Below are 21,239 nucleotides of genomic sequence, written 5' to 3'. Positions count from 1 at the left end.
CTTCCTCCCTCTCACTATCTCTCTCTTCTATGAGTCACGTTTATAGGAAACAAGAACAAATGGAGGCAGAGATGGTGTGGGGGGTGGGGGAGAGCCATGACAGGGAAGATGAGGGAAAGTTGAGAAAAACGTCAGGGGGTGGGGTGGGGGGGTGAATGATGCTGATCTCACAGGATTTTTGATCTAGAAGTTTCCATGGGCTAGATCATCCTGGCTCTGGATCATTCTAGGGAGAAATGAGAGACTGAACAAGACCACACAGCCTGCTGGGGCAGAGCTGTGACCCCGAGCCACGCCTTTGGGTCACCAGGCTCCCAAACTCGGCCCTGGAGGCAGACAGACTTGACAGAACTCAGATGAACTCTAGAGTTAGGCAGGGAACATGGAGCCACAGATACCAGGGTAATGTGTGGTGCCGATGCGTGGTGACTTAAGAGTATTCTATAGTTCCCTCTCTGTGCTTTGAGCTAAGTGTGTGTATGACCCCAACTGAATGCAGTCAGCAGAATGGACCAGTACCCGTGGGTGCATCAGGGGAGCCGGCAAGATGACTGAACGTCTGAGAGAATGAAGCATGTGGAGCGCCAACTGAAACCGAACCCAACCCACTGCCATCGAGTCAGTTCTTGGGTTTCCAAGGAGCAGATCTTTATGGAAGTGGATCACCCGTCTTCCTTCCATGGAGTGGCTGGTGGGTTTGAACCACCAACCTCCTGGTTAGCAGTCAGATGCCTTAGGCACTGCGCCACCAGAGGTCCTTGTGGAGCATAAAGCCTCCAGAGTCATAAATAAACGTCAGTGAGGAAGCAGGATTCAAAACTTTGAAAATGACAGACTCACAAGAATTATAAGACGGCTAAATGGTCAGGTGAGATGAGGCACATCTGTGTCTGTGGCAGAGACACAGGCTGGTGGGGGTGCAGTCTCCACCAATGTTGCAGGTGGCAGCAGCTGCGGCCTGAACTTAGCCAGGGAGGCCGGAATGAGCGCTCCGGTGTAGCGGGGTGAATCACGTCCCCCTAAAACTTACGTCCAGCTGGAACCTCAGCAGGCGACCTGACTCGGAAATAGGGTCTTTGCGAACAGTCAGTTAAGCCAAGGCCAGGCTGGACTACGGTGGCCCAAACCCCAGGCCCGTGCCCCTTCCTGAGGGGATGCCATGGGACGGCCCCGGGAGACACAGAGAAGTCCGTGTGACGGCGGAGGCAGAGGTTGGTGGGACGCAGCCACAACCAAGGGATGCCCAGGATGGCAGGCAGCTGCTAGAAGTTACCCAGAGGCCAGCAAGGAGTCTATTCTAGAGGCTCAGAGGGAGCATGGCCTGCCAACACCTCGACTGAGACGGTCTAGCCTCGAACAGCAAGAGGGTAACGCCTGCTCTTCTCAGCCGCACCATCTGTGGTGACTTGTTGTGGCAGCCCCAGGAAACGAACACCCCGGGTTTCTGGTACCCAGACCTTGGCAGCTGGTCTTTGAAAATGGTGCATTACTCACGTCGGCATAGATGTTGGTTCCAAACACAGGAGCCCAGTAGGCTGGCTCATCTCTGCAGCGCGCGGGACAGAGGACCCTGCCAACGAGAAGTATGCACGGTCAGTCAGCACCACCAGCACGCGAGAGCCCCCAAGAGGCGGCTGGCTCCTCTTACTCGAATTCCAGATCTTTGTTGGAAGTACTTAGAGGAAAGGAAACTACCATAGTGTTGGACTCTTTAAGAAAAATGTATGTTTCCCACACTAGCAATGGTAAAGATAGTTCTTCTTTTCTTAAGTAGTACCTATAGAACTAAACAGGAGCTCTGGTAGCATAGTGGCTAAAGCACTTGACTGCTAACCAGAAGGCTGGCGGTTCAAACCCACCAGCCACTCCTCGGAAGGAAGGTTGGGCAATCCTACTTCCGTAGTGATACTGCCTCAGAAACCCAAGGAGGGGTCGCTATGAGTCGGGGCCGACTCAATGGCACGTAACAACAACAACAACATAGAATTAAACAAACATATACACAAAGACACAAACCAAACGGTAAAAAGGAGTAACAATCTGAGAGGTGTGAGTATGGAACTATCAGGGACCCTGGCTCTCGTCCTTGTCCTTGGGTGTTGGCCAGTTCACGCTGTGGGTACATGATGGAGATTAGAATCAATAGGCTTTTTTTTTTTGAAGCCACTTCCCTTTGTTGGGAAGTGGGAAGTGAGTCACAGGACATCTCGGGAGGGAGCACTGATAACCTGAGGCAGAAGGGGCTAGGCTCCCTGCTGTGACTCGCACCACAGCCCTGCCAGCTGCCCAGGGGATGAGGAGAGCGCCTGGAAGTGGGTGGGCCCTCAATAGTTCCAGAGATCCAAACCAGCAAAAAGTACAAACTCTACTTAAGAAAAGGTCTTTTGTGTTTATCTGGATCATACACTATGGGCTGGAGCCCAGTTACCAAGAAAACAAAATGGCAGCCGGAGGCCATCTGGCCCAGAGGCAGGCAAGATTCACAGAGGGAAGAAAACCCGACAAAGGGACTGAGACTTTGTCATAGTTCCGGGCAGGAAAGGGGACAGGGAGAAGGAGAGAGAGAGACAGGGTGTGTATGTGTGTGTGTGTGTGTGTGTGTGTTTAAAAAAAAGATGTATCTGAAAGTCTAGGAATTTCTTTCCTACTTCTTTTCAATAATAGGTCAGAATCGTACATTTTGGATACTAACATTCTGTCAAGTTTCCTTTGCTTGTATTTTCTGAAAGGGTTTCCTCCTGCTTCTCTTTAATACCCAGGAGAACACACAGACATGCTGGGACCTCCTCTTGGATGTTCAAGGGTATCAACATGGTGCTGGGAGCTTGAGAAAGCCTTGAGGGGATGGCAAGTAGCAAAGAAAAAGGAGTCAAGGACCCCACTGGTCTCCTCTCCCTAACCTCGCCTGTGTGACAGGCACCACAGGGACGAGCCAGCCGTGTAGGGATGAGGACACCGGACCTCGGGGTCTTCACCCACTGTTTTCAAAGTCAGTTATTCCCACAAGAATCCAGAAGTCTCCAAGCCTGGAGCAAAGGCTCACTTAGACCCAGAGTCAGCTCCCTCTCCTCAAGGCTTTCAAGCCAGGGTAGCAGGGCCTCCCACTGTCTTCCCAACTCGATGATGGAGGTAAGGCAGAAAGCTTGCTTTGAAAGACAGTTTTGCTTCCCTGCATATTTTCTGATGACTTACAAATTTCTACCTGACAAATGGGCAACTCCCAAAGACATACGCCCTGTTCAGTCAAAGGATGCCTCTCTGCCAGTTCGAGAAAGAAGAATGTTTTCCTTCCCCCCAGCCCAGATGATCCCAGGAACCGGTTCCTGGACAAGAACATATGTGTGGTAGGGTCGGGGCTCAATGAGGAAGAGGAAGCCCCCAACAACACGGACTACATCAGTGGCTGCAACAATAGACACGAACACACAACAGCTGCGAGGACGGCGCACACCAGGCAGTGTCTCGTCCTGTTTACACGGGTCACTATGAGCCGGAGCTGACTCGACGGCACCTAGCAACAAGATGAGCCACTGCTACTTTACAGAAGAAGCTACCAGGACATCCTTTGTCTTATAGTAAGATGGAGCATCTTCCAAGAGCCAGTTCGTTATGGTCTGAGCAAGTGCACAGAGAACCTCTCCCCTGGATAACAAATCATGGTACAGTCACAGATGCACTACTGCTCAGCGCCTCAGACCACAACAGCTGCATCTCAACTACGCGATGCTGAGCCAAAGAAGGCAGACACAAACGCTTCCACAGGGGACGGATTCATCCATATGAAATTCTAGAAAAGGCAGAGTTAACAATGACACAAACAAGATCAGTGTTTGTCAGGGACTGAGGGTGGGAGGAGGACTGACCAAAAGGAAACCTTTGGGGGTGATGAAAACATTCTCTCTCTCGATTTGGGGTGGTTGTACAACTGTATACATCTGTTAAAACCCACTGAATGATATCCTTGTAACTGATGAACTTTACCGTGTGCAAGTTAGACTATCATAAAGCTGATTTAAAAACGAAGAACGACTCTCTCTCTACTACAGTCACTCATACAAAATACCACAGATCAAGCACCAGACACAAGGAGCTCATGTAAAGAGGACAAGTGATGCCCAACGTTGCTAAAGCTGACCCAAGAAACCAAGAACGGACAACTTGAGGCTGGTGAAGGGGCAGGAAGGGCTCAGGGCCAAATGACATCAGCCACACAAATGAAAATGTTCTCGCAGTGAGTCGCAGCAGTATCAGGTGGACAAAATCGTCTTCTCCCTGAAGTTCTCTGGGGCTTCGCTGGGTGTCTCGGGCCAGCTGCACACCGGGATCACCCAGAGAGCTTTCAGAAGTTAGGGTGCCGCTGCCTGGGCCCACCCCCAGAGATTCGGGTTGAGCTGGCGTGGACTTTTTATTTTTAATGCTTCCCAGGGGATTCGAACATGCAGCCAGGGGTGAGAGCCTCTGTCTAATGAAAGGTCTACTCAGCTCCTACCTGAGTTGTGAGCAATTATCTTCCAGGGTGGGCACATGTAAGGGCCACATCTAGGACCTGTGTGCTTGTCTGCCAGGAGATGGCACCCCACCCAGCATGGCACCATCTTCTCTTGGCTCCAGTATGCAAGAAACCATACCCCACAACAAGGTCCAGAGAGGAAGCATTGCCCCAGCCCCAGATACCCTGAGCCCCACCACCCCTCGTCCATCTCTACCCCCTTGCCTCACCTTGGACAGTGAGTCATCGGCTTTTCAAATGGACAGAGCTGAGCAACGGTGGTGTAGCAATCCAGGTCCTGCACTGAGAACACACCGGTAAAGGGTCAGGTGCCAGCAAGCCTGGGCCTCGGGCCACCGGCCTATGAAACAGGCTGCTGGGCCATGGGTCCTACAGGTTCACTCAGCTGGGATGGAACCCAGCAGGTGCCAAGGTCCCTTGCTTGGGGCCTGAGTGAGCTCACAGGTCGGGGTGATCTCCCCTCAGTGGTTTCCTGGAGACAGACAGTTCTCACATGAATAGTCCTTTCCTATCATAAGGCCTTCCCCTCTCTGTCCCACTTGATCTTCATGGCAAATGCTACTTCAGTCACACATACAAGGGCACCAAGGCTCAGAAGCTGACAGACCCTGGAGACCTCACAGGCTCTGGTGAGTGCCAGCCTCGGGGGTCCTAGCTCTGTCCATGACCCTGAGCACCACTTGTGTCTGATCGCTGCCAGCTCACCCCTGCTATGGGGCAGGCGACTCCTTTCTTGAAGGCTACCTATTGCATTTAATGGCAGACATAGGAGAACGCGTAAAACAGTGGCAACTTGTGGTCTCTGACAGCCTCTCCTCGTGTCGTTCAGGGGCAGCACATGTTTCCTTAAAGGGCCAGACAGTGAATGTTTTCGGTGTTGTAGTCCATATTGTCTTAGTCGCAATGGCTCAATCTGCTGGTAGAGCAGAAAGCAGCCACCGACTGTGTGTCAATGAATGGGCCCAGCTGCGTTCCAATAAAACTTTATTTACAAAAACAGGTGGTGGGTATACACTGAGAATGGTGATGTTAGCAGGAAGGCTAACTATTAAACTTGTAACTAAAGGGAGTGAAGTTTCCAGGGCAGACAAGATGAGCCGTGGATTACAGCCACTTAAAAGACTGGCCAGCTTACCTTTCACTTTTGACACCATGAATGAACCGGAAGCTTTGTATTTGCTGCAAAACAAAACAGTGGGGAATGGTGAGCACACTCCGAATTGTTTCTTAAAGCACACAGGCTCCTGTACTTATTTACAGCCTCAGCTTCACAGGTTCCTGTTGTTTCCCACCAGCCTGGAAGCTCTCAGACCCTTTTAGAGCTGAGCTTGTTAGGCTATTTTTTTGCACCATGGACCGCTGGGTCAGCACAGAGGTGAAGCTTGTGGATGCCTTCTCAGAAAAATGGTTTTCCCATTCATAAAATAAGGTCAAAAGACTACAAAGGGAACCAAGCATTAGTGTCCTCGTCCAAGCTGAACACGAGCCTGTGTTGGAGGGAGACCTGGGCTTTCTCAGTAAAGCAACAAGTCCCACGCTCTAAAGGCGGGCTGACCGTGGCTGCCGTCTCAGGTGCGGATGAGCAGAGACTATTTCCCAAACGCCCGGCAAGAAGCACCTGCCAACACTTCTGTCGTTTGTAGCTGACATCCGTCATTGGAGGGAACACTACATGCCAGTGAGAGGTTGGTGAACATCAATTAAGCTGCCATTTTCTTTGCATTGATGTTCACAGACACACACACCCGAGTCTAAACCGTGAAGCACTGCGGTGCAAACTCGGCCACTGGAAGGGACTGAAGTCCCTCCAGCGTAACTTCACTCACTGCAGGAAGCGCGTCCTTTGCCAGGCTCCTGGGCGGTTGCAGCCTATACTGTTTATTACAGCCGGCACTGCAGGCACCCATCTCAGGGGTCTTTCCGTTGCTGTTATCTGGACTTCCCTGCTCTTTCTCTAACTGTCCCTCCCTTGAGTTCACTAGGCAGGTCTGTCTGACCCCATAGTCCGTGCTGTAGACGACTGGGTCCCCTGGCTCCAGGGCCACCTGTGCCTCAGATCCCACACACAGACCAAAGCATGAGCGCCTGGAGATATGACCTCTCCCTTCACCACCCAATAGCTCAGAATGACCAGGATGGTCTGCCCACTGTCCAGCGCATACCGTATGTGGAAAACATGACCCTGGAAGAAAATTAAGCATGTTTCAAAAATGAAAAGCATCATTCTTAGGGAGCAAGAAGAAGTGCTAATCAGAATTAGCTGGCATGCTCGTGCGCACCATCAGCTGTGAACAACGGCATCTCTGAGCAGTTCTCAGTGGCTGAAAAGCAGGATCCAAACTCAACCAAACTGCAAATACACACACAAATCCCACAGGAACGGAATATGCCAAACCGTACGGACGGGCAATTTCTGAGTTAGGGCCTGAGGTCATCTCAGTGTTTTTCCTGTTCCTTTCTGTTTTCCAGGACTTTTTAATGTTTCCACAATGCGTTCCTAACCAGGAAAAAATGTTCTAAGGAACCATGGTCACAGAGTAGGGGTCCCTGGGTGGTACGAATGGTTAATGTCCGTGGCTGCTGACTGAAAGGCTGGCCAATCAAGTTCCCTCAGTGGTGCCATGGAAGGGCCTGGTGACCTACTTGTGAAAGACACTAGCCACTGGGAAACCCCGTAGTGCATAGCTCTAGGCTGACCCACGGGTCACCATGAGTCGGGATCAACTCAACAGCAAGTGGTTCAGTCAGAGAACAGTCACCTCAGAGAGGTCACACCATGCCGCTCCGACTTCACGAAGAAAGGGACCCTCCCGTTCCTGGTGACATCCACCAGCCCTCCTTTGTCGTCGATGACTCCGTAGTGAATCGCAGCGCGGCATATGCTGGAGGACTAGGGGAGAGGAGACAAGCCGTGAGTGTATCCTGAATTAACCTTGGTCTGCAGCCTTGTGCACAAGTACCTAAGGAGTCTGTCCTCACCCCAGCAAAAGCCCAAAGGACAGGCTAAAGCGCACGGCCTTCCAACCCTTCCCGTTCTCTACAACCGCGTCTTTGTTCCTGGTCCTGCTTATCTTCGAAAGTTCATCCAAGGTGCCTTACCGACTAGGAACGGTGACAAACGGCCCTTTCTCCCCCTCCAGTCGAGCATATTAACACATGCTGGGGAGTGGAGACAGCTCTGCCGGGGTGGGGCCCTGCCCACCCAGGGTGGCTCCCCACCTCCGGAGCCTGTGCCGCCGAGGATCAGCCGCACAGGTGTAAGGTTTTCCCAAGAAGGGAAAGAAACGCGGTTCCTGTCAAAACCACCAACCATCTTTAAAAATCCACAAGCCATTTAAAGAAACATCAGTGCGGTGGTTAAGTTTGTGTGTCAGCTTGGCTGGGCCTGGTTGAGTGGCCGGGCAGCTGGATGTAGTATTCCCTGTGACGAGACTGGTCCTCAACTCCATGGTGGAACCTACTGTGAGCAGCTGAGCAGCTGCCTTAGGGATGAGGTCTGCTTCCTGTATATAAAGAGAAGCCTTGGGGAACGGTCTCTAGTTTATGGCACGCTTGAACCCTGCATGTAGCCATGTCGTTGTTCAGCAGCCTGCCATGCTCTGCCGACCTTGGGACTTTCAATGGACTTGAATTAATGGCTTGCTATGTGGCTTGGTAACATTGGGACTGTGCCTTTTTAGTTGTCAACCTTGAGTTTGTCAGCCTCAGCAGCCAGCAGCTGTCCGAGTGAAGGAAAGCCTCCAGCTTCAATGGGCCGGGAGCCGGAGACAGAGCTGAAGCCCAAGGTTGAGGGGCTTTCACCCAGCCCCTAGAGCCTGGCACTTTGAACTCAGACTTAAGGCCTCCAAATTGTAAGAGCTCTGGTAGCATAGTGGCTAAAGCACTTGACTGCTAACCAGAAGGCTGGAGGTTCAAACCCAGCAGCCACTCCTCGGAAGGAAGGTTGGGCAATCCTACTTCCGTAGTGATAATGCCTCAGAAACCCAAGGAGGGGTCGCTATGAGTTGGGTCTGACTCGACGGCCCAAAACAACAACAACAACAACAAATTGTAAGAGAATAAACTCCTGTTTGTTCAAGCGTCCCGTTTGTGGTATATTCATGTCAGAGCGGCACTAGGGAACCAGTAACAATCAGCCATACTTACACTTTCGTAATAGATGGTTCCAAAAATCTTTGCCTTGTTGTTCAAACAGCCGGCAGGGCACTGATACCTGGTGAGGCAAAGAGAAAACGAGTCTCAGCGGGGCATGGATGACACCTCACCAGCGACTCAATGCTTCCTTCTTCAGCAGCTCGAACAGAATTATGGCTCATCTCAGTAATATTCATGCAGACAGACTTTTGCATCTTTGCTTTCAGGGCTATGTTACTAACTATCAACAGCCACATTAATTCACAAACTATTACTTCTGACCAGGTGATAATTCACCCAGGCCCAGGCCGAGGCTGAGATCCACAGGAACACAATCACAAAGCCGATTTGCCTCCCTTAAAGACCATTCACCTGGTGAAGGCAGGCACTCGAGGTGATGGCATGGTGGTGCCGACAATCACAGACGGCCACAAAGGGCTTCAACACACACCAAGTGTCCAGCACCACTCACCACAGATGTGTGTGTTAAACAGAGACGGCGTTTCTAGGGATCAAACTGCAAGGGTTTTTAAGAGGCTAAAACTCAGTGACAGTGCTCATGCAAGGAAGGGCAACCGCCAACACTGTTCACAGGGGTCTAGTCAACCCTCCGCACCCGTTGCCCCCTGAACTTCCCCTGCAGGTGCTGATCCCAGGAAAAGAGCAGGAGTACAAGCAGACCAGCAGGTAAGCTCTGGCCGGGTCTGGTGACTCTGAGGGCTGCCCTTGGGTGAGAACGTATTTTTCTGTACCCAGCCCCTCCGAGGATACGTGTACAGATACCTACATTCTGGCAGGCTTTAATTGTGCAAAGCGAATTGTGAAATCGCGAGATGAGTTAGCAGGTGTTAACAGCTCATACACATTTTTGGTTTGTGACACTGATCGCAATCCCCACCACGTAACAGCGCTCTTCCCACTTCCTGTTTTTCTGTTTCCCTTTCTCCCCCTTCCCTAACCTTTTCTGCCTTCTGAGCTGTATTCCTGCTGCCCTTTTGCTCTCGTAAGGTTGGTCGTTCTAATGAATGCACACCCCCTGGTGTGACTTTTCACCTCATAGGCCTGTGGTGGCAAGTTGAACCACAGGGGTGGGTTCAGAACCAGGCTTGAGGGGTGTCTAAGGGCTGTAGTCTCAAGGGGTCCCACCAGTCTCTGTCAGCAAGCCTGCTCTGTTTTATGATTTTGAGTTTTGTTCTACATTTCCCCCCACTCTATCCAGGACCTCACTGTGACCCCTTTCAGAGCAGTCAGCAGTGGTAGCCGGGCACCATCTAGTTCCTCCGATCTCAGGTCATGGAGGCTGGGGTTTCCATGGACTAATGGTTTCCATGCATCTTTGATTTTCTTCACTCTTCTGTGGTCCAGATGGGGAGAGACCAATAGTTGCCCCTTAGATGGCTGTTCACAAGCCTGTAGGACCCCAGTCACTACTCACCACAGTAGGATGCAGACTACTGTGCACTATCCGAGAGTCACCCCAACTGACTCAGCTGTCCTTTGAGACTGTGGTCCTAAGCCCCAAGCCCAGTGACTCATTACCTCTTCCTTTGCCTTAGTGATGGTGTGCTGCTCCTCCCCTCATTGTATAATGCCTTTTCCTGCACCCCAATCGATACCTGCCTGTTATCTAGTTAAGGAGCTCTGGTGGTGTAGTGGTTAAGGCATTTGGCTGCTAACTAACAGGTTGGGGTGGTTCGAACCCACGAGCTGCTCCATGGGAAACGATGAGGCAGTCTGCTTCGGTAAACAGTGACAGCCTTGGAAACCCGATGGAGGTCACTACGAGTCGAAACCGACTCGATGGCAGTGAGATTATCCAGTTAGTGACTTTTCCTCCCCTCCCTCCCATCCCTGGTAACCATCAAAGAATGTCTGTTGCTGTGTGTTCTTAAGATTTGTACACGCAACAACCCTATGAACAGGGACTGTCCTTGCCCCCATTTTATTGGTAAGGAAAGGGAGGCACAGAAAGGTTAAGTGACTTGTCACCTAGCCAACAGGGGCAGGGCTGGGACTTGAACCCTGGCTGTCTGCTCTAGCTTCCAGGCTCAGAACCAGCACCCCGGCTTCCTCACCCCAGACGTATCACTGGCGTGGGACACAGACCCTTCCCGAGAGGGGGTTGGGGTGCAGCTGATGGTGCAGAGACTTGCTTGTTTCTAACCTAAGGAACATTTGTTGTACGGAAATGATGCTTGTTATCTGAGGAGGACATCTAGAGGAGAAGCGGTCTTGCAGGCTCCCTGTCCACTGCCCGAGTCCCCTCCATGAACAGCCCACTGACAACCTCCAGGCTCCTTTCTCTGTGCGTGTCCACGCTGCTATGAAAGCCACACTGTCCATGCTGTTCTGAAATGGCTCCCTGAACACTGTCTATTGCACACCTAAGATGTGGAGCTGTGACGGTGCCCTCGGGCTGCATGGGGATAAGCCCTTCGTCACTGTGTGCACCGCGTGCCAGCACCAGGATGGCCTCAGGGGATGTCACCTGTCCTCATGTCCCTGATGAGAGAGGGGCTGACTGGCTCAGGTTTACACCTGATAGTACAGTTACTCACAGCAGTGCTCACGGCTGACACCTTCTGTCGATAAGCTCGTCGACTCTTACAATGTCCCTGAGAAGTACCCTTTCACAGATGTGGAAACTGAGGCACATCATTCCTCCACAAGGCGTCCATAGGGACCAAACTCTTAACCGGAATACGTATATGGGCTGGAGGACATGGAGGTCCACGGTTCTCAACTGGGGCTGGTCTTACCCCCAGCATCCGGGGACACTGCTCAGCATCCCACTGTGCACAGTGAGTCTCCACCACAAAGAAGGAGCGGGCCCCAAGCGTCAGTTGTGCTGCAGCCGAGGAATCCCGGTGTAAAGTGACAGAGCTGGGCCATCACCATGTGCCAAGCTCTGGGTAAATGGCAGCAGTCATAGGGGAATCTGAGACGTCATGGTCCGTCTAACTCATGGCGCAAAGCAAACCGAGTCAGCCTCCTGCCCAACCCGGACGCCTTTGGGCTCAGAGTTGTGAACACCTTTTCCCCAGGGGTTTCCACCCAGCTTGGTCTGGGCTGAATCAACTGAGCGATCACAACATGCTACATATACCCACAGCAGGTGCCTCAAAGGGCTGCAGGTGGCGACAAGACAGGGACAAAGCTGGGACATTACCTGTTGCACGTGGAGCCTTTGCATTTGTCCTTCATCTTGGTGTCACACTTGACGACCTGGGCTGGGAGAGGAATGTGGAAACAACATCACAGCAGGAAGTCAGGAGGATAAGTCTGGGCTAGAAGATTTGTACCCCACCCCAGGGGCACTCTGGGACCCATGCCATAGCCAGGGCAGGCGTCCATCGTGAGGTTCCGATCCCAGGTCTACCACTTAGTAAGCATGACCTTGGACAAGTTACCTCCCCGCTCTGAGGTTCAGTTTCCACATACGAATAACGCTGGGGATGGTGACAGTACCCCTCAGAGGGTTTTGTGGGGCTTACATAGGACAGTACCCGTTAAGCCTTGGAGAGGTGCTTGGACACCAGCGCCAAGCACACAGGATTTCTGGGGTACAGAGGAAGCTGACCAGAGCCCGGGGGGGGGGAGCTTTTCATTCTCATTGAGGTTGCCCCACAGCCAAGGAGGCTTTTGGCAGGCTTTCCTCTTAGACTTATTTTACAGAACATTGCAGAACCTTGGAGCAGTGTTCGACTGCAGACAGACATATATCACGTTGTAGTTTTACATCACAGAGAGTGGAACTATTCTGAGCTTTTGGAAGACAGGAGCGTCCACTTACCTGCTTGTCAAATAAAGCTACGAACGATCAGATGTCAGAAAGTCAGGAGGGGCAGAATCGTGAACAGCACGGTCGGGAGACCAGTGCCGCAGGGAGAAAGGACAGCCGAGCTCGCCGTTCAAGATTCCGTACCAACACACGCGCCTATGGTGGGTGCCCGGCTTACAAACGCCCAACTTACGGAAACTCATGCTCGCCCTTTGTTATTTATCCCCTTGTAACTTTGTACTGTGGTGTGAGTGAAAGTGTACAGAGCATGTTGGTTTTCCAGCCAAGATTCACACTCATTGTGTTGTGACACTGATTGCAACCCACAGCCTAATAGCTCTCCTCCCACTTCCTCCCTGCGTTCCTGTTTCCACTCACCCCTCTCTCCTGTCCCTCCCTGCCTTCTGAGCTTTACCCCCAGGCAAATACTGCCCTAGGGGTGGTTGGTTGTAAGGAGCAGGCACCTCCCTGGTGTTACTGTTTCCCTCCTAGGTGTCTCTATTGCTTGGCTCAAAGTTGAGCCCTGGGGGTGAGTTTTCAGTTCCAGGCGTAAAGAACGAGTAAGGGCCATGGTCTTGGGAGCTCCACCAGTCTCCGCCAGACCAGTGAGCTCATCCTTGCCCTTTAATGTCAGACAAGCCTGCCCTCACTTTGAAACAACTGTACTCACAACACATCCTTCACAACACCTTCACTTGCTGCACGAGCAGCTTTTAAAGCATTGAAAAGGCTTTGAGCCTTTTCTTGCACTAATTCAAAACCAAACTCTGCCATACTGTCGATTTTTACTCACAGAAACCCCCAGTAGGTTTCCAAGGTGGTAAATCTTTACAGAAGGGACTGCCTCATCTTTCTTCTGCAGGGCGGCTGGTGGGTTCAAACCACTGACCTTCTGGTTAGCAGCCTGATGCCTTTACCGCTGCACCACCAGAGCTCCCTTCTTGCACTAAAGGAAGGCTAAATAAGAACCGTGTGCACCTGTTCCAACTTACCTACCAAGGTGACTTAGAGACACACATGGGAAAGGATCTTGTTTGTGACCCAGGGATCGCCTGTACTTGCTGAAACTCATCTGGGACCCCGACATCAACACTCGAGGCACATTCGCCTCACCTGTGGACACGCACAGAGCGAGGAGGCCCCCGAGCGGCCGACGCGCATGTCTGCAGCTGAGGCCGAACCCAGGAACGTTCTGCTCGTGCAGCTCTCACCCTGCAAACAAGGGTCCCTCTCACGGCCCATTTAGTGCCACTGCTTCTCGTTTCTGTGCTTTCATGGGTGGCTTTGCTGTTTAAAGTGGCCCGAGCACAAGGAGACAATGTGCCTGACGAGAAAACACGGAGCGGGAGGGGCTGCGTGTGGGCAGGTGCAGTGCTGCCGGCTGTGAGCTCAAGGCTAAGGAACCCACAGCGCACGTGGAGTCAAGGAGCTGTCTGCAAATGGAAGCACACGTGTAACAAGGTCACGTGTGGATCAGCTGATGAAGATGTTGTGACCAGAGGCTCTCAGGAGCCTGTGTTTCCCCAGAGCGGTGGTTCCATATTTGCTAATTCAGTGTTTGACTTTACAGACCACGACGACCACAAATAACAGACTCGGCTGTAAATGGGGCAATAGGAGAGGGTTTCCAAGAGAGATAAGCCCAAGTTGTGCCTCTGCTCAGGCGGAGCCTGGCTTACTCAGCTGGAGCCTTAGGAAGGAAACACACAGCCTATGCAGTGTCCATAAGGAGAGACCCTGCACCGCCCCGAGCCGTCAGAGAAGGTGGCCGCACACACAGGCAGCCCTGGGAACAGTGTCTGGGGGAAATCGGGGGGAGAGCTGAGATCCACCCGGCGGGGGGTGAGACAGGAAGAAGGAAAACCTTAGGGGAAGCATGTGATGAGGTCAGCAGAGAGGAAAGCCAGCCCACAAGAGGCGAGCATCAGAACGCTTGGCACCTGGCACTTTTCAGATGCCTGGGGGATGACACTGCACTTCCACCCAGTATGGAAGCCGGGGCCTCAGGGCATGGGGGTGACTCACATGACGCAAATAACCCGCACGGCAGACCCATTCTGGGCTTCCTTAGCCCCCTTCATGGATGGCAAACTGAGCCTTTGCGAGTCGAGTGACCAACTGAGACACAGAGCTGGGCTGCACCAGCACCAGCTCCAGGCTGCACCCTCCCCTGGGGACACCAGTGCTGCCCGGAGGAACCCAATTTCAGCCCCATTCCCCCCTGAAAGGACCAGGGAAGGCCTAACCTTAAAATACGTACCTGGGAAAAAAAATCCTGCCCAAGTACAGCTCTTACAATGCTTGCTTTTAAAAATGACTTAAAAATACCATTTTCAAAATGGCTTAGGGTTGTGCTTTTTGCAAGCTACACCCCACCCTGTTCCACGTTGTTTGTCAACCTGGAGACCTCTCCGCCAGCAGCTCCCCTCCTCCAGCCCCCAGAGGTGGCTCAGAGGACAAGCAGAAAGCAGGGACCCACCCATGTAGCTGACCACAGAGTCTTTAACGGGCTTCTTGGGCCTCATCACCCTCGGCTGGACCCCCACGTGTTTTTCTTCAGGAATCGGGACTGTCTCCACCTCGTTCATCTCCTCCGTTTCAGATGTTTGGTCGTAGGTCTCTTTGTGAAGAGGGAGGAAAAAGAAAAAAAATAAAATAAAACTGGTATTTAACAGAAATGCACTTTGAAAAAAAAAAAATTGGAAACGAAACTCGTTTGAGGTTTGGTTTCATAAAGGATCATTTCAGTTGCAAAGAGAAAGCTAAGTTTCGGAATAGACGTTGACCAGGTGGAATTCTACCAGCCCAGAGTGCCTGATCCGCTCACAGCTCACTCTGTTTGCTTTGGACCCGGGAGAAGCTGGACTGACCTGGGGCGAGAAGACCAGACCCACCAAGGCCTGCCCCACCACCCGCCCCCGGAAGCAGCCTCACAAAGCTGCCCTCCCTTCTGTCTCCCAAGATCCTCTGCCCCCAGGTGTTCACTGCATGTGTCAGGCCTTCCTCCTGTGCACAGCCATTGAGGTGGGGCCAAGGACCCACGCCCATGCCCTGGGCCCCACGAGGGCCACCCTGAGCCGGGTCCCGCCCCTTTCTCCACCTGAGTCAGGTCCTCTCTCTGAAGTTTTGCTGCCCAGTAACGTCACATCATCAAGTAGCACTACCCAAGACCCAACTCCTGGTTCAGAGAAACGTGAGTCATTACGAGCAATCAAGCTACAAAGAGATGTGGAGGAGCCCTAAATACACGCTGCTAAGGACAAGAGCTCTGGTAGCATAGTGGCTAAGGCACTTGACTGCTAACCAGAAGGCAGATGGTTCAAACCCACCAGCCACTCCTCGGAAGGAAGGTTGGGCAATCCTACTTCCGTAGTGATACTGCCTCGGAAACCCAAGGAGGGGTTGACTCGAGGAGGGGTCGACTCGATGGCAAACAACAACAACAAGGACAAGAAGCCACTCTGAAAAGGCAGTGTACACGTGACCCCAGCTCCAGGGCATTCCGGAGCAGGGAAGTCTACGTTGTTACTGGAGGGTTGCTTCTGCTCACAGCAGCCCTATGCTGTCGGGACAATGAAGGCTCAGCAGGGACCTCACCGCTGCTGCTGGCTGCTGGCTGCTGTCAAGTTGGACCAACCCAGGGCGACCTCATGTTCCACGGAATGAAAAGTGTGCCACCTTCCCGGGCACTGGGATGGGGTATTCTACAGAAGCCATTCTGTAGGAGACCGTGCTGGTACACATGGGACCCTAAGCCTTTGCCAAAACCTACAGGACTGTATCACACAATGCAGGAACCCCGACGTCCCCCGTTGGCTCTCATTAATAATGATGCATCGATATTGGCTCATCAATTGTGGTAAATGTGCCCCACGTGAACCACAGCCCCCACAACTCAGAGACTAGAAGAACTAGATGGTGCCTGGCTACCACTGCTGACCGCTCTGATTGGAGCACAGAAGGCCCTGGGCAGAATGGGAGAAAAATGTAGAACAAAATTCAAAACCGTAAAAAAGACCACACGACAGAGACTAGGGGAACCTCTGAGACTGTGGCCCTCAGACAACTTTCAAACCTGGAACTGCATCCAACCTCACAAATCAACTTTCAGCCAAAGGACAGACAGGCCTATAAAGTGAACACGAACACACGTGAGGAATGTATTCCTCAGAGCAATCAACCACAGGAGACCAAAAAGTTGGCATTTTCCCCAAAACAAAACTCAGAGGGCAGGAAAGGATGGAGAGGAAGGGAAGGCCAGGGAGGAAGTGGGAGCAGTGCTGTTACTCTGAGGGGACCGTGAACAATGGCACTCAACACATCACTGTTGGACAGAAAAGTAATTTGCTTTATAAACTTTCACCCAAAACACAATAAATAAAAATAAAATAAAACTAAATGCCACCAGTGCTATCTTCCATAGATACGCCTGTGTGTGTGTGTGTGCGCGTGTGCACACACACGCTTGTGCGCACTTGAAAGACAGAAGTGTTTGGACGTGCAATTTCCACAAGGAAGCCCAGTGCCTCACCGGCCTTCTGTTACTGCATTCAAATCTAAGTCTGTCCAGTGTTTTCGATCCCCACGACTTAACCCACTTCTCTTTAAGAGCAATGGCCTCTCCTCCAAGGGGCAGGGCAGGCACTTCGTGTCTACACAAAACCAGACAACCAGACGGGGGCAGAGGAGAGACACCACAGTGCTTTCGCGGCAGGCATTTTGCACCTGTTTCTCTGGCCAGATTCACCACCTGTGGCGGGTGACCCCTGTCCCCCAGGCAGAGTTACTAAAGTCCCACCTGGGAAGAGGATCTCGTTTGGAAATAGGGTCTTTGAAGATGTTATCAGTTCAGCCCACATGAGGTTTCACTGGAGTGGACTAGACCCGAATCCAGTCTGCACAGTGTCCTATAAAAGGAGAGGCAGGCAGAGGAAGGACCAAAGCCACAAAAGCCACTGCCACCTAGTCAATTCTGACTCACAGCAACTCTGTAGGACAGGGTAGTACTGCCCCACAGGGCTTCCAAGGCCGTGATCTTTACAAAAGTCAAGGCCGAACCAAGCCCACTGCTGTGGAGTCTATTCCAACTCACAGCGCCTCTAGAGGACAGAGTGGAACTGCCCCACAAGGTTTCCAAGGCTGTCAATCTTCATGGAAACAAAGCTCAAACCAAACCCGTGGCTATGGAGTCGATTCTGACTCACAGCACCCCTGGAAGACAGAGTAGAACTGCCCTGTAGGGTTTCCAAGACTGTAATTTTGTTTATGGAAGCAGACTGCCTCATCTTTCTCTCGTGGAGCAGCTGGTGGGTTTGAACCTCCGACTTTTCAGTTAGCAGTTGAGCAGTTAAGTCACTGCACCACCAGGGCTCCTCTCTTCCTCTCCAACCACCTGTCAACTCCACAAGGCCAGGAGCCAGGCCTGCTTCCCACCTGTACACCCAGCACCCAGCACACAGTACTTGCCCAGCAAAATTCACTGGATGGCTGAAGCAGCAACAACCCCAAAGAAAAGATATAGGCCCAGTAACAGAGCTGAAAGCATCGTGAAGGAAAAATGCTGAAAGCACCATTTACAGCCAAAAGCTAGAGGCAAACCCTTCAGGAGGCGCTGGGCTTGCCGACGCTCTTGGCACGCACTCGCTGTCTCTCGTCCCCTCTGCTCCTGAATGTGGCTATTCAGCTTTGCCTGGCTGACAGGGGAGCTGTCTCTGGAAGAAGCCTGGTTTCTTCCATTGCCCTTTAGGACTTTCGTGCTTCATAATCGCTGCTTTCTTTAGCCTCAAACAGTTGGGTAAGGCGCTTTAAGGCACTTGAGGGATCGCTGTTCAGGACCGAGCCCGTCCTGAGCCCCACACAGGGAAAGCCGATGCTCAGCCTGCACACAGACCCGGCTCAAGTGTGTCTGAGTCCAGAACCCCTGTGGGGGTCAGCGCGACCCGGGGCAAGCCTGTGCCTGAGTTCATTGCCAGGTTACTCTCTCGTGCACCGGCCAGCCCTGGACAAGGGGTCTCTGGGCGCGTGGCACTGTTCACACCCTCCTGTGGCTTCCACGCCCCGTCTGCCAGCGTGCCCTTCTGTGGTGGCCTGCGTCTTGCTGTGACGCTGGAGGCTATGCCACAGGGATTTCAAATAGCAGCAGGCTCACCCACGGTGGACAGGTTTCAGTGGAACTTCCGGACGAAGATGGACCCGGGAGAAGGCCTGGGAGACCCCTTCCAAAACGCAAACCAGGAGGATCCCAGCAGAACAGTGTCTGACGCTGTGCTGGAAGAGGAGCTCCGAGCCTGACCCAAAACCATGCCCACTGCCATCAAGTTGACCCTGACTCACAGCGACTCTACGGGACAGAGCAGAACTGCCCCACAGGGTTCCCAAGGCTGTCAATCGTGACGCAAGCAGACTACCATATCTTTCTCCCATGGAGCGGCTGGTGGGTTTGATCTGCCAACCTTCTGGTCTGCCGCCAAGCACTTTAACCACTGCACCGCCAGGACTCCTCCTAGGCTGGAAGGCCCTCAGAACACACAATGACTGCACGAGAGGCCTGGACACACCACCAACCACGGAGACCATGCAGGGCTTTGTCCTGGTGTACAAACAGAGCCAATGCGAAGACAGCCACCACCACCCAGGGCTCCCCACCTGAGTCTATCAGTGGTGACAGGGCTCCCAAGGCACTCACTGAGCACAGACAGATGATCAGTGCCTGCCCAGCCCTCCCCCAGCATCTCACGTAAACCTCTCAACATCCCAGGAGGCACGATGGGCCCCACTTCACTGGGGGCGGAAACAGGCTCTGGCGGCTAATGGCCTTGCCCACACTCTGCCACTGGAAGCCCACACCCTTCATTGCCACACAGGGCAGGGCTGCAGGGAACGAGCCTCTCTTTCTTCAACCCCCAGCCCTGCTCCATCTCCATCACAAGTCACGGCCTCTCCAGGCACCCTCAATAAACGCTATTAAGGAGTTTATGCACATAAGCTGCTTTTCAAGAGACTTTCTGCATGGCTAGCTAAGAAAAGTAGGGAGTCAGCCAAGTGAAGTTGGGTATTTTCCACCAAAAATAAAGCAGTTAGTGCCTAAGGCTTCAGTGGGTGGGTCAATTGGCAGCTACGACTCCCCTGGACATGGATGCTCTGCTGAGAACCTGACACAGATACCGGACTGTATTCAGGTACTGGGTGTGTCACTGGGCACAGCACACTGGCTGCAGGCCTGGAGGCCCGGGGGTAGACTGGGCTGATCATGCCTCAAGGGCCCTGGTGGGTGCGATAAGACATGGAGGCAGGTGCTCTATGTGTCTGTAAGTCAGAGAAGGCTTCCTGGAGGAGGTGTGGTGTCTGAGCTGGCATCTGTCAGGTTCCTGGTATGGCTGAGGGTCCTCCAGACTGGGTGAATGGCACTTCCCCACCAGGCGAAAGGTCCGCCTTGCTAGGTGGTAAGTGAAGCTGAACCCTGTTTCTGCCAGGACCTAACGTGCCATGTGCACAGAGCTTGTGTAAGGGGCTCAGCACCCCCCACTACGTCTTCCACAGTGAGGGCTATTGTGACTGCTGCTATACTTGGGAAAGCAGAGGCACAGAGAGGGCAGGGCATGTGCCTGAGAACACACAGCCGTAAGCAGCAGAGGCAAGCCCTCTGAGAGACTGAGGGGAATCTGGGGCGACCGTCCTCAAAGGTGCTCCTACCTCGGTAGCACAGGTTGTTCTTGCAGCCCCCTCCGTAGCTGGAGGGGCACTCCGAGCAGGGCCGGCCATTTTTGTAGGGGGCTTCTCCAATCCAGTTGCCCCTAGAGACAAACCCAAGACACAGTCAGGAATGGCCTGCCCCTCGACGCCTAGCCCACTCCCCGTCAGGGAGCAAGCAGTGGTATGCAGGCTGTGTAAGAGGAAGGACAGCTGTCCAGGCCGCCCATGCAGTCTGGGAATTCTAGGAGGTTCTAGCAAACCCCCAACACTTCTGTCCTGCTGTGTTGACATGTGCACCCCACCCCCAGCCACCTGTGGTGCTCCCCACCCGCAGCTCGGAACACAGCCAGGGCCCCTCAGAGCTCAGTGCCTTTGCAGTGAAGTGAAGAGGACCCCCATGTGAGCCATTTCTCCACTGAGTGGAGTTGACATGCTGCAGGGGTGCCCAGATGGCAACCACTGGCAACAACGAGGGCAGCGCATTTACCGCATGCTCACCACATGCCAGGTCCATGTACTTCCATGTGCTGGTGGTGGGAAGGGCCAGGATTCCCTCCTCTGGCAGGGGGAGGATACTGAGGCACAGAGAGGGTAAGGAACTTCTCCAAAGTCACACAGCCAGTTCATGATGGGGTTGGGATTTGAACCCAGGTCACAAAGCTCAGAGCCTTTGACCACTTCTGCTCTAGGGGTAGGGGCCAAGGTCAATGTGTGCATCAGTGGCGCTACCACACCCCTCTTAAGTCCCCAGGGCAGGGAATGCTGGAGGCCACTTCTTTGAGAAGTCTGAGTGTCCTTGCACAGAAAGAAAACACCTACGACAAGACAAGTCCCATGGCCATGGGCACAAAGGCATAGTTTGTGGTTGTGTGTATACAAGGTCAAGACCACGCAGACCAACGGGCGGGAGAGATGCTGGCGTGGTGGTCGCTTTGAGGGGTGTGAGGAGCCTTCTAGGGTGCTGGAAATAGTCTCTATCTTGGTATGGGGTGTCGTTACAGGTATATCCTTAAGCCACTGCTGTCCAGTTGATTCCAACTCATTGCGACCCCATTGTTGTTGTTGTTATGTGCCATCGAGTCAGACCCAACTCATAGCGACCCCTCCTTGGGTTTCCAAGGC

At 52.8% G+C, this 21,239-nt stretch overlaps 1 protein-coding gene across 1 annotated transcript in view; it reads right to left on the bottom strand.

Annotated features, from left to right (window-relative positions):
• The window catches only part of CRISPLD2 (cysteine rich secretory protein LCCL domain containing 2), a 39,791-nt gene that overhangs the window by 10,077 nt on the left and 8,475 nt on the right, over nt 1–21,239 (bottom strand). Inside the window, exons 5-12 of the mRNA XM_007939209.1 lie at nt 20,118–20,218; nt 14,905–15,045; nt 11,814–11,874; nt 8,657–8,723; nt 7,270–7,400; nt 5,646–5,689; nt 4,720–4,792; nt 1,495–1,570 (exon numbers count right to left, since the gene is read on the bottom strand). Of these exons, the coding sequence (XP_007937400.1) occupies nt 1,495–1,570; nt 4,720–4,792; nt 5,646–5,689; nt 7,270–7,400; nt 8,657–8,723; nt 11,814–11,874; nt 14,905–15,045; nt 20,118–20,218 (694 nt within the window). The remainder of the gene's footprint in view (nt 1–1,494; nt 1,571–4,719; nt 4,793–5,645; nt 5,690–7,269; nt 7,401–8,656; nt 8,724–11,813; nt 11,875–14,904; nt 15,046–20,117; nt 20,219–21,239) is intronic.

The sequence above is a fragment of the Orycteropus afer genome, unplaced genomic scaffold (assembly GCF_000298275.1).
Source record: "Orycteropus afer afer isolate SDZICR_OR568_19922 unplaced genomic scaffold, OryAfe1.0 scaffold00057, whole genome shotgun sequence".
NCBI lineage: Eukaryota > Metazoa > Chordata > Mammalia > Tubulidentata > Orycteropodidae > Orycteropus > Orycteropus afer.
Note: the sequence above shows the minus strand (reverse complement) of the source record. Positions and strands in the feature narration are given on the sequence as shown.